This window comes from Salminus brasiliensis, chromosome 14 (genome assembly GCF_030463535.1).
Source record: "Salminus brasiliensis chromosome 14, fSalBra1.hap2, whole genome shotgun sequence".
NCBI classification, from domain to species: domain Eukaryota; kingdom Metazoa; phylum Chordata; class Actinopteri; order Characiformes; family Bryconidae; genus Salminus; species Salminus brasiliensis.
This window is the reverse complement of record NC_132891.1, coordinates 26,257,895-26,275,022: the sequence shown is the minus strand read 5'-3', so window position 1 is coordinate 26,275,022 and position 17,128 is coordinate 26,257,895. Positions and strand designations below refer to the sequence as shown.

Here is a 17,128-nt window from a genome sequence, read left to right as displayed (position 1 = left end):
CCAGATAACATGGGAAGCATTTTTTTGCACAAGCATTTGCACTAATAACGTTACTACCTCACTGGACTCTATTTATTGCACATTGCACAACTTGCACACTACCGTCATTATTTATTATCCTCTGTCTGTACTGTGTTGTGTTGTCTGTCCGCACTGGTTTGTTTGTGTTGCACTTGTGTCTTGTATGCACTGTCTATGTTGCACCATGGTCCTGGAGGAACGTTGTTTCGTTTCACTGTGTACTCTGTATGTAGTTGAAATGACAATAAACCCACTTGACTTGACTTGACTTGACTTGAATCTGATTTCTGAGCTCAATCTTGTATGTAGGAGTGGAGCATTTAAATTCAAATGTATGATTATGTTTTATTAGGACTACTTCTATATTACACAGCCCATAACAGTGCACCTATTGTTGCTAACCAGCGACTAACAACTACTGTACCACAAAACCGGCCATTTGCATATTCTTTTCTTTAAGCCAACCAAGAATTGGAGTGGTTCGTCCCACCCACAGTCCTACAAAACTACAAACGACAAAGAAGATCAACCCAAAATGATAGAAACACAGACCTGTGCAAAGAAAAGTCTATGTTTTTTTTTATATATATATATATATATATATATATATATATATATATATATATATATATATATATATATATATATTTTACTGATGTTGACCAATTAAAAACTTATTTATTTTTAAGTTAATTTTAAACTGAGGTTATTGACAACTGTGGTGCAACTAGGAAAAACAAAAACAAACAAAAAAAAAACTCCAAAGATCAGATGTGATTTGGTTTAAGACGCCTCTTTTAATAAACAAGTTTGATGGATAAACAGATTTAGAACTAAACCAAAATTCTCACATTGCTGATGGAGATTCAGAACTGTTTTGTACTCCTCATTAGTGGCATCAGTGAAGGTCATAGATGTATAAATTACACATGAATGCAACAGGAAGTGTGTGTTGTGTTGACCACAGCAATACTAATTGAGTAACATCAAATGAACACTCAGAATGAAATTACATTACATTTACCACCAGATAAGTAATTCTAATACATAGTAAAACTATTCATTACTATATAAACATGCTAAACAATGCTACCAAACAATTAATAAACTTGTGTATTGTTGCAATTATTATATGTTCTGATGTAATACCAGAGTGACCAGCAGAGAGCAATGTGACTTCATATCCAGCCCCCATAGCGCAGCTTATTGGGTAGGTAGACACGGGTAAGAAAATGAGGAGCTATAGATGCAAGGGACTGAATCTCCGCTTTCTGCTTCCATTTCAGCATGATGTCAATCTTGGAGACAGACATTACACAGACATAATACCTCCCTGACAAATACTTAAAGTTTTACAAAGAAACTTTGTGTTTTTTTTGTGTCTGTGTTTTTTCTGAGATAGCAGAAAGCTAAGCTTTACTAAGCTTTACTAAGCTCTGTCATGCATTTAACAATATGTGGAAACTCGATGTTGCCCTCCATTATAAAAAAGTCCATTAGCAGGAAAAAGGTTAAAAATGACTACCAGGTAATTTGGTTTATTTGACAATGCCCCATTTCATCCATGCATTTACCTCTCTCTCCCATGCAGGCTGGCTAGAGATGTAAGGTCTTTTTTTCAGACTCATCAGCTTGCTCTCATCTCTTTTTGTGAATGGAATCAGAGCATCCTGCAACACCCCAAGCCTAACACACACACACGCACATTACATTTTCGCACAACAATCTGCACAACAATGAATGGCAAAATTATTTCAACCATGCACTAGATGTTACTTAACCTTGTATACCAAGCAGGAAAGGGATATCCGTATCAGTGATACAGAAAATCCACACAATCAGAGAACATAAATAGATGGATTTGAGAGTAATTAAAAATCGCATTTAATTATAAACATACCTAGAATTCTATAAATAATGGCTCTCAAGAACAAAATGATTGTTGTTTGAAAAAGGTCTTCAGACAGACATTTTATTTTATGTGTTTAGATTAGAATCATTGCTATTTGTCCTATATAACACATTACTTTAAACAGGTCATGGTTGCATTTTCACCACACTGGTTAACTTTATACAAACAGCTGTTACAGAAAGAAAAAAATAGCAGTAGAAACCAGGCTGTAGGAATGAAGTAAACTTTTCATACTTTTCGATGTCTGAAGGTAACAGGCCGATCCACAGGATGGTGGGGATGGTCAGACTACGGGCCTCAAACGCCATCGACTGGAAAAGATAAATACCTTACAGTATCTACCTGCATACTGCCATGGTTCCATGTTTTACAGGTAACAAACAAATAACAAAAAGGAAATACTTGGTATGTATAAATCTTGTAAATGCTTTTTGTCTTTCAGTTCTTGTTTGGGGAATTTCACCCTATTGTTCATTACATAAGAAATTCTGTAAGATTCTTGGACCTCCTTACTGCACTGCTCTTTTAAGGTCTATCAAAAGATTTTCAATTACTTTAACATCGACACTGCACAAGGTAGATGGAATAATGCAGAAGAGGACCACCTCAGAATTCTTTAGAGTTATCTCAAACCTTCAGCTACACAACAGCATTATGACCCCAAACAAACATCAAAGGTGGTTGTGAAATAAATAAAGCAGGCTAATTTAAGCTTTTTGAATGACCATCCCAACCCTATTGAAAATATGTGGGCTTAAAAGTCCATGTCAAATGTAATTGAACTCCACCAATTCCGCTAAAATGTGTGGTAAAATATCCAATCAGAATTCTGCCAGGAGTTGCTAATTAAAATTTAACAAAAAAAACAAGATTTTAATGTTTGCCCATTTAAAACACAACTGGCTCAACTGTGGAATAGTGGATCAATTGTCTGAACAATCTTGTCTGAAGTTGCTCATGCTGCAGTGTACCTTTCTAGAAAATTAAGACCATTCTTTTCTAGATTTGACTCGGACTATCTACTCTCGCCATAATTTGTTCACTTGTTACAGATGACTAATAGTTTAAATAGACCTCAATTTCCAAATGTGTTAGAGACAAACTAAGTCTACATCAAGTGTAAAAATCAAACATGCTTTTTTTTTTTTATCCACAGGTAACAGAATAAATAGGTCAGTGCACATGACTGCACACTGCAAAACAGTAGACAGGCCTTACTATGTGTTACATTGTGAAATTCTTACATAGTTGACTACAGAACTTACCACTGATCCATATTTATAGATGCACATGATTTCAATGCCTGAGAAATGAGAGAGTGAGAAAGAGAGACTCACTGACTGATTGAGCATTCGGTCATCAAGCCCGTTCTGGAGGGCTAGCACAGTTTACTAGTTTCGGTCCTCAAACACATCAGATTTAACTCCTCAGTTAAAAAATAGATTAGTTGGTATGCTAGATCACAAATCACAAAAACAAATTTGAAAAAGCAATAAGCAATTTTTAAAACTGAGAAAATAAAACTAAATGCCAATCATATAAGCTGGACAATAATATACATAATTTCTTTTTTTTAATGTTATATTTATTTTATATTCAGTTTAAACCTTTATTCCACCACAACATATTGCACAGCTTCCTAAAAATAAATAAAATAAATAAATACTAAAACCTTGTGTTAAAAGTAAATTTGATCCCACAATTCTTGCATAAATAGTTCATAAAACACAAAAGTGTTTATCCTGCTTTTCTTGAAATTACTGTCTCAACTGTCCAGAGAACACTAAATTTTGGGGCATTGCTGTGAGGATTTGATTGCATTCAGTGACAAGAGCATTAGTGAGGTCCACCTTGCCTCAACTTATCCCAAAAGGGCTTGAAATAGCCATCATTCCAGAACACCATCATTTTACTGCTGCGCAGCTCTGTGCTGGGGGGCATTATAACCTTTTAGACCATGCCTGGCATAGGCATGGTGCCAACAGTGCCAAACTGTGTGTGCATGCGCACATCTACGTCAGCAATGCATGAAGCTGAATGCATTCATTATAAGCTTATGGTGTACAGTGTGGGGTATGAAATAACGGTGCCATGACATTTGTATACCAGAAAACATATAGTCTCTAAGGGTGTTTTCCTATATAGTTCATTTTAAATCAACTGAACTCTGTTAAAGTGAACATGAAAGGGAACCAGCTGCAAGTGACCACTTTCTTGACCACTTCATGTTAATACCACAGCTTCTTTAAAATTCAACCTGGGTAACACTGATTATTATTATTATTATTATTATTATTATATATGGATAGTGATAATTAATGAGCACCAATGAACTTAATTCATTTACCAGTATATTTCTAAGAATGGTCTTACATTTGTTTTTGAGAAAAGTCCTAACAAAAGGTCTACATCAGATTTGTGATGCATTTTTAAACCTCAGAATTGTTTGCAGTTATGCTATTATCATAATGGAGCCTATTATCCTCCTAAATTGAGCAAATCCCATATAAGAAAACAGTAGTGATTTGCCACCTGATTTGCAGATGTGTGCTCTTATGAGGGATTCTATTTAGGAGGTTGAATAATTCTGAAGCTGCAGTCGTGGCATTTTTTTGGTGAAGTTGGAGAAACCACTTTTTATATTAATTGTGTTGAGCCATTTAAATTGTTCTTGTTTGATTGGTTTACAGCAAACCGCTGCTACTGTATGTTACTGAAATTAAAACATATGACTAACACAAATCTACTTATTTCAAACACCAAAATTAAGAACAGCTCCCTAAAGATCTTCAGAATGTGAATTATCTATGGTAGTGTGCTTTGAAGATTCTCTTGTTGTTGAGGATGATGCATTATTTTTACTAGGCAAGTGGTTCCAGGTGGCAAGGGTTAAAAAAAAAAAAAGAGGTAAAAGCTTGAGCCACAACAAATAAATAAATAAATAAATAAATAAATAAAACTCAAATGTGATTCTAATTCAACAAACACTAGAAAAGGAATTTAGATATGATATCTAAATTATTTTGGACTAAACCTAAATTCTAAAAGCACTAAAGATTTTGCCATTCCAACCAATCAATTGCAGGATGCCTAGAGCATAAACAATAAATAGCATACATTGTTGAGTTTTATTTATTGTTTTTCATAACAGAAACCGGCATCATCACACAGCGCTTATATGGCTATGAATTTCTTGACACTCGTTCCTGAGGACCTACAAACTCATCCAAGGAACGGCGTGAAACATATAGCGTTGCAAAAACGTATACTGATAATTGTTTTACAATTTCAGCTTTCAGGTAGCACAAAGGTTTATGAAATGACCAAATTCACCCTAATAGTTTGTACTGTGTATTCTATGTGCAGCTGCGTGGCCCCCGTGACCCCTGTACTATTTTAAGAATACACAAACAGTTATACCCCTACAATCAATACCCTGTTAGTTTGAGACCCAAAATAAATCTTCTAGAGCAACTACAGATTTGTAGCTTTTATTCTATTCAACAAAAAGTGCAATACCTACCCTCATTCTTTGTACACACCTCTAACATTTTATGATAATATACTGAGGCTATGTACACTCAGTAAAATTGTAACCAATTTATAAATCAACAATTGTTTAAGAACAGAACATATGCAAACAAATTTACAAGATGTACAATCTATATGGCGGTTAAGCTTTCCGTGTATCAAATCTTCTTCAAAACTTCCTCAATAGCAAAATCCTGTTATTTACCCAGAGCGATTAACACTGACCATATAACTTCCTTTTCCAATTAAAGGAAGGGTTTAATAACATTTGGTGACAAACACCCCATTAAACAATGGAACTCATAATAATAAGCCTTTAAGAAAGAGGAAAAGGTGCTTTAAAGGTGCTTCTAAAATACTTAGAAATGAATCAGAAACAATGTCACTTCTTTTAAAATTGAGCAAATAAGACAGCATTTTCTTTAATTGAAAACCAGGACCAGAATTTTTAAAATAATCTAGTAGCTTTGTGTCGTGGTAAAGTAACAATTGAAGGGGATGTCAATATTTATTTTAAGAAGGATGACAATCCACTAAAAAGGCATTTACATCAATCCCAGCATTTACATCTTATCATCTAGTAATTTTTGTTAGCATAGATAACTAGATAATATTCCTTAAAATTAACCTTCCTCAAACCTCAGCAATCTCAAACCATTCCCTAATTTAATATGAGATATACATTAGTCACAATGTATTTGCATCCTCACTATTGTTTGAAGTGCTTAATAACACCACCTACAGCCCTACAATTTATTAAAAACCTCCCAGATCTATCAACCTCAATCTTTTCTCCATCTGACCCAATGGAGCTTGATAGATTAACTGACATTCAATCAACACTGTGTTAAATTAGAGTTAAGAACCATAAAGATATAATTTCTTGTTCTTCATTTAACCTTATGGACGGTATTGAGTCTTAGGGCTCTTTGGATCATCGCAAGCAATCTTAGACACCTGTGATAATTAATATTCCAGGTGAGCACAATTAAAGGAATGCTACTTAAGAAGGACATTCCACATTATTAAGCAGGCCATAGATTTTAAGACATATGAGAAAGAGAAAGGATAAAATCTGTTTACATTTACATGATAGATCTACGAGAGGCAGATTTTATCTGCTCAATATAATTTATTTTACTCCAATCCTGGATAGACAGTGCTTTATTACCATCAAGGCATGTTGGATCATGTTGGTCTTTGTGAAATCTGGTAAAAAAAAAATAAAATCCAATATTGCACTATATTTTGCAGTACAAAAATGTTCTGCAATGTCAGTTATCTCTAATATTGTGCAGCCCTAGTTTAAATCCTACCTAACCAACCGCTATCAGTTTGCAAAGTTAAATTATGTGCCTTCCAATTATACAAAAGTGAGATAAGGAATCCCTTAAGGTTCTATTTTAAGAATGTTATTGCCAAAGCTGATGACAATTTTAAATTAAATAAAATTGAGGGCTGTTTTAAAAGATGTAAAATGCTGGATGATGTGACAAAACAGAGGTTCTCCTTTAGTAAATGTTAAATCTTGCTGATGTATCTGTAATGCTTGCTACGGCAGCTAAAAATCCTGACACGATACAGATCTATCATTAGATCACCACATAGATAATGTTACAGGGACAGTTCCAGAACATTGTTAAGAATTAATAAGTTAAGCCAGAAAATTGTATCATGTCAGACCAGTTCTATCAACCCTGTACTGGCTTCCATTTCCCCATAATATAATAAAATTCTTTCTATTGATGTACAAAGCCCTACATAGGCTCGCTCCAGAGTTCCTGCAAGGGCATATTCCCTATTACAAACTATCACGATTACTTGGATCACAGGGTGCTGGTTTCTTACAAGTTCTCAGAATTCAGAAAGCCTCAGCAGGGGGAAGAACCTTTTTTTTTTAAGCCCCCCAACTCAGGAATAACCTTTCAGATAATGTTCGGGACTCACACAGTCACAACCTTTGAGCCTAACGTTCTCTGTTTCCTCTCCTCTTCTTTGTCAACCTATCTTCAGGTCCGTTCTGGCCTACCTCTGACACTGTCTTCACTCTAGCTCTTTGCTCAATACATGTCTACCACACTTGGAACCAGAGGTGGTAAAAAATGTTAATCTTATTACCATGCATTTGGCTCCTGTGTATACTGTGATATTTAACAAAACAGCCAAATGTGTTCTTCAGCCTTTTACCATTATGTGGTCCAGGTTACTCTTGTCAAGTGTCAGAGGTATGTATCAGGTGTGTGGTCAATGCTGCTCTATTAGATACACAGAGAAGCTTTAATAAAAGTTTTTTCCTGCTGTTACACTTCTGACGTTACGACACTGCCAAGTTCAGTATTTTAATTACGTTAGTTTATATCAGTTAACAAAAATGTCATTTTTATGGTACAAATGGTTCTGCAGTTCTAGCAACAACCATTATCTCATGTTTTGGATTGTACATAGTTTCTAAGCATGTAGTGACATGGAAGAGGATTTGGTTTGGACCGGCATAATGCTACATTTCAAGTTAATAATGGTACTGCTATTAATAAAACAATTGTTATATTTTCCATGAAACCTGTCTCTTTAAATAAAGAACTTTAAGGCAACATCAATTCTGAGTAGTAGACTGAGAATTCTGATGTAGTTTATTGCTTTATTTTACTAGTCAACACTATTTTATCACAGTTTATACTTTCTCTCAAATTTAGCAGGATTTGTGGTATTATTCCTATTTTACCCTCAACTAGCACTATATGTCCAAATGTTTGTGAAGCCTTTCTAATAAATACATTCAGTTACTTTAAGTTGCACCCCTTGCTGGCACAGATGTGCAAATGCACACACAGTATGTCTAGTCCCTGTAGATAAGTATTGTCATTAGAATAGGAGCAGATAAACAAACCTATTGGCACCACCATTGGCTCTTTTGTCCATCTTGCAAGAAAGTGCAATATTTTGCAGTGCTTGGACATTCTGCAATAACTCTAGCTGTGCACTGTGGTGTGAGAAAGTGTGGTTTAAATGTTTCCACAGTTTCAAGGTGACAATTCAATCCGTTTTACCCAGGTGTTAAGCAGTAGTTCTATGCATATATATGTTTAAGCATACCATGCGGATCTGCGTCTACCAAGGCAAAGACTGGGATATGCAGTGTATCCCACAGTTTCCTCACCATTAGTCTGCTGTTGACATCTGGTACACCTTTACCCTAACAATAACAATAAGGAAAACATTTGTTGAAAACCTTCAATCTCTCCTCTTACACATGCGCACAAATACACTCTTTATCGTACATCTAATACACCACACATACTTACAGTTATGATGATGCATGAATGCAGTCGGGTGCAAAACTCATCATCCAAGAGCCTCTGAAAAGTTGCATCTTTTTCAATTACTAGAATGAATTTTGCAGTTGACACGATATCTTAATACTATTAGGAAAACAATGCCAAAAATGTTACTGATGCACCAATATGGAATTTGCATTAATAAAACCTGATGAACATCTTGCTGTAGCCAATAACTAATGTTTATTTACTTATTCATTTAGCATGTTATGGATAAACATTTACATCATAATCCATATACATAGTGCATGGAGTCTAAAAGTGTAAAGGCTAACTCTAAAGATAAAAACAACCTATTTATGGCACTTTCTCACACTGTAAAGTACTGTAAGGAAAGTACTGTAAATTGACTATTTTAGGTAAATATTGTACACCATTTTGCAGACCTCTCATCAGAACCAATAGTAAATAAAAGTAATTGCCCAGGACTCTTACCATAAAGCAATACTAAACAGACATTATCAGTGGAAATGTCATTATATTTTGCAGCATTAAGAAAGAAATTGACACATTCACTAATGCACCACAAACACCAGTGTATTATAATAGAAACAAACTTTAACTGTAGTGAATGAAAAGGATACTCGTAATCTCACTGACATTAGAAGACACAGGCACAGCCTAAAAAAACAAAAACATTATTTTAATCATTAGGAATTCAGATTAGGCTCAGGCAAACACAAAAAAACAAAAACACACCAATGTCCTTACATTATACATAGCATGTATAATATTAGTCCAAAACTGGTTTGAGCTTCAGCTTTTTAGCAGGTGGTCTGACTATTGTATCCAGGACTTCCAGGCTGCTATTTTGAGAAATTCATTCTTCCTTCTACTCCACTGCCAATGCTAATGGTGGCAACACAACCTCAAATCATAATGCGTTCATTAAATGCAGTTCTTTTTCTCTACAAACGTACCTTTATACCTAACTTTATCAGTTCACATCACTTGTTTCCAAAACTCCCCTGCCTTGTGTATATGTTCTGCAGGATACTTCAAATGTTGGGTTTTGTGACAAGGTCACAGTTCTTTAAGACTTCAATAAAGATTAGAGTCAAATCAAGATTTTGATTTGCCTTCTTTTACCAGCATGAGTCTTTCTCTCCATACATCTTTGTCTTCCGGAGCTCATCTTGACTTTCACAGTTATCCTGAACTGTTATTTTTTAAAATAACATTACACTGTAGAAAACTGCAATCTTCTTATGGACTTTCCCAGCCTTGTGGTTGTGGTTACTTTGTGATTAGCTTTGCTTTCAGACCTTTAGATAGTTGCTTAGAGGATCCCATGTTTGATGACTGTTAATACAGGTTTTAAGTCAGAGAATTAATAAAAGTTGTAAATTTGTTTCAGCTGACAGTTCCTAATGTCAAAAGAATATAAAGACTGTGCTTTACTTGTCAATAAAAAAAAAGACAAAAGGTGCCCTTTGCCCAAAAGTACCCAAACTTGCATTAGACTGAGTGTGAAATTTAAAAGTAAACAAATTAGACATTCCAGACTTTAGGGTATTTCATACCTCCTCCCCTCCAAACACCCCTCATTTCAGGACACCATAATGTTTGGGACATAGCAATAGTAAGTACATTAACTGCTTGAAGTCTGCAGTTCATAGACATCACCGGGTGCTGAGTATCTTCGGTGATGTCTTGCTTTGGGGCCTTGTTCCCTTAAATTTTCTCTTCACAAATTGGAACACATGCTCACCTGAATTTAAATCGTGTGACTGGCCACTACCAGTACACAAGTACATTCTTTCTTCCCAAATTATCAACTCATTTCCATTGTCACAGCCCTTGTACTTAAATTAAACAATGGCAACTTCACACTCCAAATGTGTTTGAAAGCTAACAAGAAAGTGTAGGGATCATATGCCTGCAGTAATAAAGCAGTGGATCACATTCAAGTAATCATAAACACCTGTTAAGCCATATGTCCCAAACATTATGGTGTCCTGAAATGACAAACTAAAAAGTGTTTTAATTCAACATGGTGAAACCCAAATGTATGCAAAATTAAATTAAAGTGTGAAGTGTGTGCTTTAATTATATATTAGAAATATTAAATTCTGGAGCAGATGTGCATATCAAAGGGGAAATGTGTCTTTGTCCCAACAATGATTGAGGGCACCGTATGTTTAAATACAGTTTAACAACAATCTGATTTACCATAGAACTGGAATGACACTCCACCCTAGTGCCATCTGCCTCCAAGTAACATAGATCACCAGATATAAATCCTTTAGAAGTGGCAAGCTGTAAGCGTATACATACACAAAAGTCAACCTTCTCCACATTCAACTGCAAAGAAATGCAATATTATGGGCACCCCTGTTTCTTGTGAATAGCTAAAGTCCTATTTGCATGGGATTTGTTTTACATGGGGATGCGAGATAATGTAATTATTACCAGAGTTTCTCAGTGTTAGTTCCTTCTGTATGTGCCATGTCAGTCATTTTTACAGACTGCTCGCTCCTGTGTCAGTAAAGCTATAACCTCAGTCAAATCCAGAAGACAAGCCAAAAGACTTTTCAGAGGCATGATGCTTTTGGCAGCAAGTCATTGTGTAGCGTAGCCATATGGCCTACATGTATAATGAACATGTAGGTTGCTAATTTTCAAACTAAAATTTAATTATTTAATGGATTGGGTAACTCCTTTTAAAGCCTGTTCCACTTCCAAGGGCAGAGCACCCTCTGGCATCCTCTAGGCACCATTAACAGACGTGGATGTAACTGCTGCATCATTTAAGGTGACAAAGTTTTTTTGGAGGTGATGGCAGAGTGCAAGCTGAATAGCCAATCCCTTCTCAGTAATTTATGCCAAGATTTCTTATCCCGCGCGAATCAGTCACTACAGACGTCCTGTAGTAAAATTACATTACTGCACCTCTCCATGTATAACTAATCCTGTCCAAATAGGGTGTAAACGAGTTAAATGACCTGACTTCTAAAAGTCATAAAGTTACACATTGTTTTAATATTTCAAACACGTTTCACATTTAGCCTTTCCAAAACGTTTGGGCACCCTGAATGGTCGGTACTTAGTAACAGGGCATGCAAATGCTTTGGTTCTTGAGCTTACATACTGACTTCATCTTGTGCCTCTTGAGATAGAGATTGTGGATTCTGGGTGCAGTTAAGATTATGAATCCTGCTGTAGATCATCTTCAGTCTTTTACAGACAATAGGATGTTTGCTTCCAATATATGCTGGCATTTAATTAAATCTAGTCTTCCCTGGATTTATTTAAATACCAGAGAAATGTTCCCTGTGCCGATGGATGCAACACAAACCTAAAGCTAGCTCAGTGGGAAAGGCGTTCTTTTCATGAAATTCTTACCTTTGCTCATTACAGTCACAAAGTTAATTTTAACATTTATATGTCAGATAACTTTTTTTATTGAATTCTCAGACCTTAATTAGCCTGTCAAGAGTCTGCTAAATCTTTCAAATGGGTCAACTCTACAAGCAGTCTTTGCATGTTGTCTTGGTCTGTAAACAAACCTAAACAAACCTAGCTCTAACAGGCTAATTAAGGTCTGAGAATTCAATGAAAAAAGTTATCTGAGAGCTTAAATCTCTTTGGATCCTCAAACCTTTGGCTTGCTTTCCTTTTTTATGTTTAAAATATAACTTGCCTTTTGGAGATCAGTTCATCTTCTACTTACTTAAATATTGACCGGACCAAAAAAAATATTTGACCAAGGGTGCCCAAACTTTTGCATGTCACTGTAAATACACTAGGTGATGTACCACATGTAAGCTCCTCCGAGGAACTTGGAGCATGCATGAAATATCATCCACAATTAAATCCAGATTCCTCTGTGTCCCAAACAGCTGAGGGTCATTATAGTACATATCCCTGTTGGACACAAGGCAATATCACTTCATTGCACACGTGCCTTTAACAAATCATTCCATAAAAATGAAAGCTTACAACCGTTCTATATGGGCCTGTTTGTAGAGTTAATAAAGGCATATTACAACAGCTGATGGCTAAAGGCTGCCAAACTACATAAAACAAGAATCACCAACAATCATAACTACACACTGCTGTTAAGCTGTGCAATGAATTATGATGTATACATACCTCTTAGTTGCATATGAGTCAGTTTGGACCAGTTTGTAAATCATTGCCAGGACCTTCAAAACTAATGCTGCAAGTAGAGAAATTGTTAAACACACCATCTGCAAAACATTCTTGTGTGTTCTTAAAATTAACAGTAGATAGTTAGGTCAACCATTTTACTAAGGCAGTATTCTTACCTTCACTGTCTCCATTATATCTTGTTCGTGTTGAGGATTTTTAATATTTTTTTAAAAATATCAGCTAAATTTTACCTGCAGTATAATATTTATATGCATTTATTATGTATTTAAATGTATGTTTTGTCTTCTAAGAAAATAACCTTTTTTCTATTATTAAAAAGATTTTACCAGACAAAGATCTGGTAATTGAGACTCTCAGTTTCAATTTGTAAATTAAACCAATTTGAAACTGCAAAAAAAACAACTTCATGACTGTAATACTTAATATTTATTATAGTCCAGAGTTTAAGCGTACCATATGATTGTACCTTTTTAGTTACAGTTCCCAGATTGCAAGCGTATACCTGTTCAATGGCTCTTTATGGTTGGCACACCATGCACATAGCCTTTTAGTTCAAAAGAATTATAAAAATAAACCTACAATATATACAGATATGTGAAGGTTCAATGCTGGGACCACACAGAAAAGAATGTTTAAAACAAGGTGGGCTTAACCCAGTCTTGCACTGATGGAGACAAGTGCCTAGCTGATTACCCTGGTAAAAATGTTGTAATGTAGTGGTTGATCAGAATAAGGGTGCAACCTCTTGTATCCGGTGCAGGCTTTTCCTGTAGTATTTCACTTGTCGGTTTTAGTATTAAGACAAAAGCTTCCTTAACTGCCAGAAAACGAAAAAAAAGCCAATGCACCTCTTGTGACACCTGCCAGTGGCCCTTCAGCTTTGCCACCAGTGATTTACTAAAACTCCTGAGAACTCACTGGTCTTGAGAACTCACTGGTCACTCCATCTACAGAAGCACAAAGCCTTGGTATAGTCATGGATGATCAGTTATCGTCCTCAAGTCATGTCGCAAATCTGACTCGGTTATGCAGATTTCTCCTGTACAACATCCGGAGAATTCGACCCTTTCTCTCTAGAGAGGCCACCCAGGTGCTCGCTCAGTCTCTTGTCACTTCTAGACTTGATAACTTCAACTGCCTTCTGGCAAGTCTTCATTTGCGCACCAACAGGCCCCTGCACCTAATCCAAAATGCAGTGGCAGGTGTTGTTTTCAACGCTTTCAAGTTCAGCCATTTTCATCTTCTCTGCTGTGTTCTCTCCACTGGCCTCCTGTAGCTGTTGCCCGCATCAGATTAAAAACCTTGACCTTGGCCTACAAAGCCAAGAATGGACCAGCCTTCTTAATGGCTGTGGCCAACAGCAGATCAGTGCCAAGAGCCCTTCGAGCCCTTGCCCCACCATCCCTTAAGATCCACGGCAGACAAGCATCCAGGCTTTTTTCTGTCCTAGTGGTGGAGCGAACTTCCCCTGGGTGTCTGAACGGCAGTCGTTTGAAGTCTCTCGTTGTCCTCAAATGCAGACCCTCCTCTTGGTATTTGTAGTATTTGGGCAAAGTGTAGTGTCGAGTATTATGGTCTCCACACTTTTGTATTTAGTAGTATCTAAGCAAAGCTATCTTTTGGATCCTAGTCTATACAAACTACCAAAGGGTATTTTTTTTGAGTAAACAGTGAAGGTAGGGGTAGGGGAATCAATTCAAGTCAAATCAAATTAATTTATATAGCGCTTTTCACAAGTGATGTCATCACAAAGCAACTTGACAAGAGAACAACACACATAGTGAGTGAAAAGGAACAACACTCTCTCCTCCCTTAACACAACTGAGGTGCCCCAACTCCAACTGCTGAGGTAGCTGCCTCCTCCAGGTGCGTGTTCTTACTGCCTCCAGTTATGAGTGTCTGTGTATGTTTAAAGCCACGGATGGGATAAATGTGAAGAGTGATTTGAGTGTGCTTTCCTTTTACTTCCCTTGCTGTGGTTCAACATGTGGTTCAACTTTCTTCTCAAAGATCCTACCATCACCTTAATCCCAACCCATCATGTACTCATATTTCTAACACATTCTATTGTTCAGCATTATAAACAACACATTATAGCCCAGAACTTAGCCTGGGTAGCTACTCTGTGATCTCACATCATTTCTTCTATTGCAAGAGAAAGACTTCTCTCCTAAAAGTGTGTTTAAACTGTATATAATGTATTGTTTTGCCATCCATCTGGCAACAAAGGTCTTTCACAGACGTAGGGATAGGGATATGAATCAGAGAATCTATGGATTTTGACAATGTCTATTATTAAACAAACTGTGTAATAGTCACTTGAATTAAACACATCCAACAAGTCACTAAACATGATCATACAAAGCTCTCTCACCAAATTTGGTCACTGCGGAAGGAAAGGCGCTTCGTAGGGATGTGACTGTGGCATCCGAACTCATCAGCAGACCAACAGACTTGTCGAATCTGAAAATTAAAAGGTTTCATAAAATAGCTGTGTGTGTGTGTGTGTGTGTCAACATGCTTAACCAAAAAGAAAAGAACGTGTTCGTGCGTGTGTGTAAGGGTCCTTTATCCTCTTCATATTTGCCAATGTTAGCTACAGGTGTCCATACTACCCAAAAGTATAACCCGAAAAATAATGAAAGCGGCAGTGTGTTTATATGTTGTCGACAATATACCACTGATAGATCAACAATTAAATTACTGCACCGTTTCAATCTAGCTGTAACTTCTGTCGACAACCCTACCTCACATTGGACCAACTGGACCGAGTACTCAGGTCCAATACTGGAGCTTCTCCTTGGGATAAACTATGAACGATGTCCTGGATTACCTTCTCTATTCGCGTTAAAACGTCTTGTCTAGCCACGGGGAATAAAGGTGGATAAAATGAGGAGTACATCCAACAAATAAACCCGATATACCACTTAGCTAGATAGCTAACTAGCTAGAGCTACAAATGGTTTTATGGTCGTTACCTGACGGGATTCTCAAAGGAGCTGGTTGTGGTTTGCCTAAAGGCTCGGAGATTTTGCAACAGCTCAGTTTGTAGTTTGTCTAACTCAGAAAACTGTTCAGACATGTCCGTTAGATAGTTAGCTAAAACTATATACAATTGGAAAGGAACCAAGCGTTTCAAGCTCCGTAGCTATGTCCAAATATGACGATTCCAGGTTCTAGCGAAATGGCATCATAGGTTGAGAACCTGTTAGCAAGCAAGCTAACCAGCTAACTCGTGGGTCTCTTTAACAAGCGACCCTTCCTAGAACCTACAACTGCAGCGGTCTGATCTAGCTTTGGTCGTTATGATTTATTGCCATTTTATGTTTCACAAAAATGGAGTGAAATGAACTCGGACAGTCTTTATCCTAAATTTGGTAGCTAGCTAGCTATGTATGGCTGTTTGGTTGTATGTACACACGTTTATCAACGTACAACTGTTTATCGAGGTGTGAAACGTTATCTTGCTAGTCCGATCCGTTTTAAATGAACGGTGCGTTTATCATAAATATTAACGATTTGAAATGATTTAGTGTCGACATTTCCTTTCCTAATTGCGCATTTAAGAACATTCCCAAACAGTTTACACTGATTTTGTTTTCAGTGAGGAAACGTATTAAAATTAATAAAATGTATAAATAGTATTTTTAGTGTAATATTGTGTAAAAAAAAAAAAAAAGGTAAGGTGTCAGTAATCTTGGAGGGGACTGTAGCTATATAATGCTTCAAACTGTCTCCTAGACCCCCTGCAGGTGAATAAATAACTTTTTCAAGCCCCACAAATTCCATCATGCCTGATAACGCCACAGGGCCTCAGCAGCAGGAAACGCTTTCATGTCCCAGCCTTCAAGAAAGCCTCACACTTTCGTCCGCACAAAGCCTGCCAAACTAAGGTAACCAGAAGTCCTGAGTCAAGCAGTATTAAATTACAAAAAGTTTTACAATCACTTTCATTAGAACGTTTATTATTATTATTATTCCAGGTTACTGACAGTGTGAAACCTGAAGTGAGAAAGTTCTATTTCTCCTAAATAAACAAGGAAAATGAATGTGGTAACAAGCAATTTGAAATGTATTTATTAATATATATTATTAATATATAAATGTATTCATTCATATATATATATATATATATATATATATATATATATATATATATATATATATAGTGGAGAGTGGGGTGAATTGTGTCAGTTTTTTTATTTATTTAAAG

At 36.3% G+C, this 17,128-nt stretch overlaps 1 protein-coding gene across 1 annotated transcript; it reads right to left on the bottom strand.

The window, feature by feature from the left end:
- Positions 1-1,199: 1,199 nt before the first annotated feature.
- On the bottom strand, positions 1,200-15,997 carry spo11 (SPO11 initiator of meiotic double stranded breaks). The gene is made up of 13 exons (XM_072696642.1): positions 15,894-15,997; positions 15,663-15,776; positions 15,290-15,378; positions 12,895-12,961; positions 12,558-12,666; positions 10,972-11,058; positions 9,384-9,420; positions 8,767-8,876; positions 8,558-8,657; positions 3,199-3,236; positions 2,168-2,244; positions 1,596-1,707; positions 1,200-1,319 (listed from the first exon to the last, which is right to left on the bottom strand). The coding sequence occupies exons 1-13, from the start codon at positions 15,995-15,997 to the stop codon at positions 1,200-1,202; spliced, it is 1,164 nt and encodes a 387-aa protein (XP_072552743.1).
- Between the last annotated feature and the right edge of the window lie 1,131 nt (positions 15,998-17,128).

Excerpts from the sequence above, each read along its gene's own strand:
- spo11 (XM_072696642.1), bottom strand. The coding sequence starts at position 15,997 with ATGTCTGAACAGTTTTCTGAGTTAGACAAACTACAAACTGAGCTGTTG. Across the intron at positions 15,379-15,662 it reads TCCAGTTGGTCCAATGTGAG|ATTCGACAAGTCTGTTGGTC; the intron begins GTAGGGTTGTCG and ends TTTAATTTTCAG. Across the intron at positions 8,658-8,766 it reads ATTCATGCATCATCATAACT|GGTAAAGGTGTACCAGATGT; the intron begins GTAAGTATGTGT and ends TGTTATTGTTAG.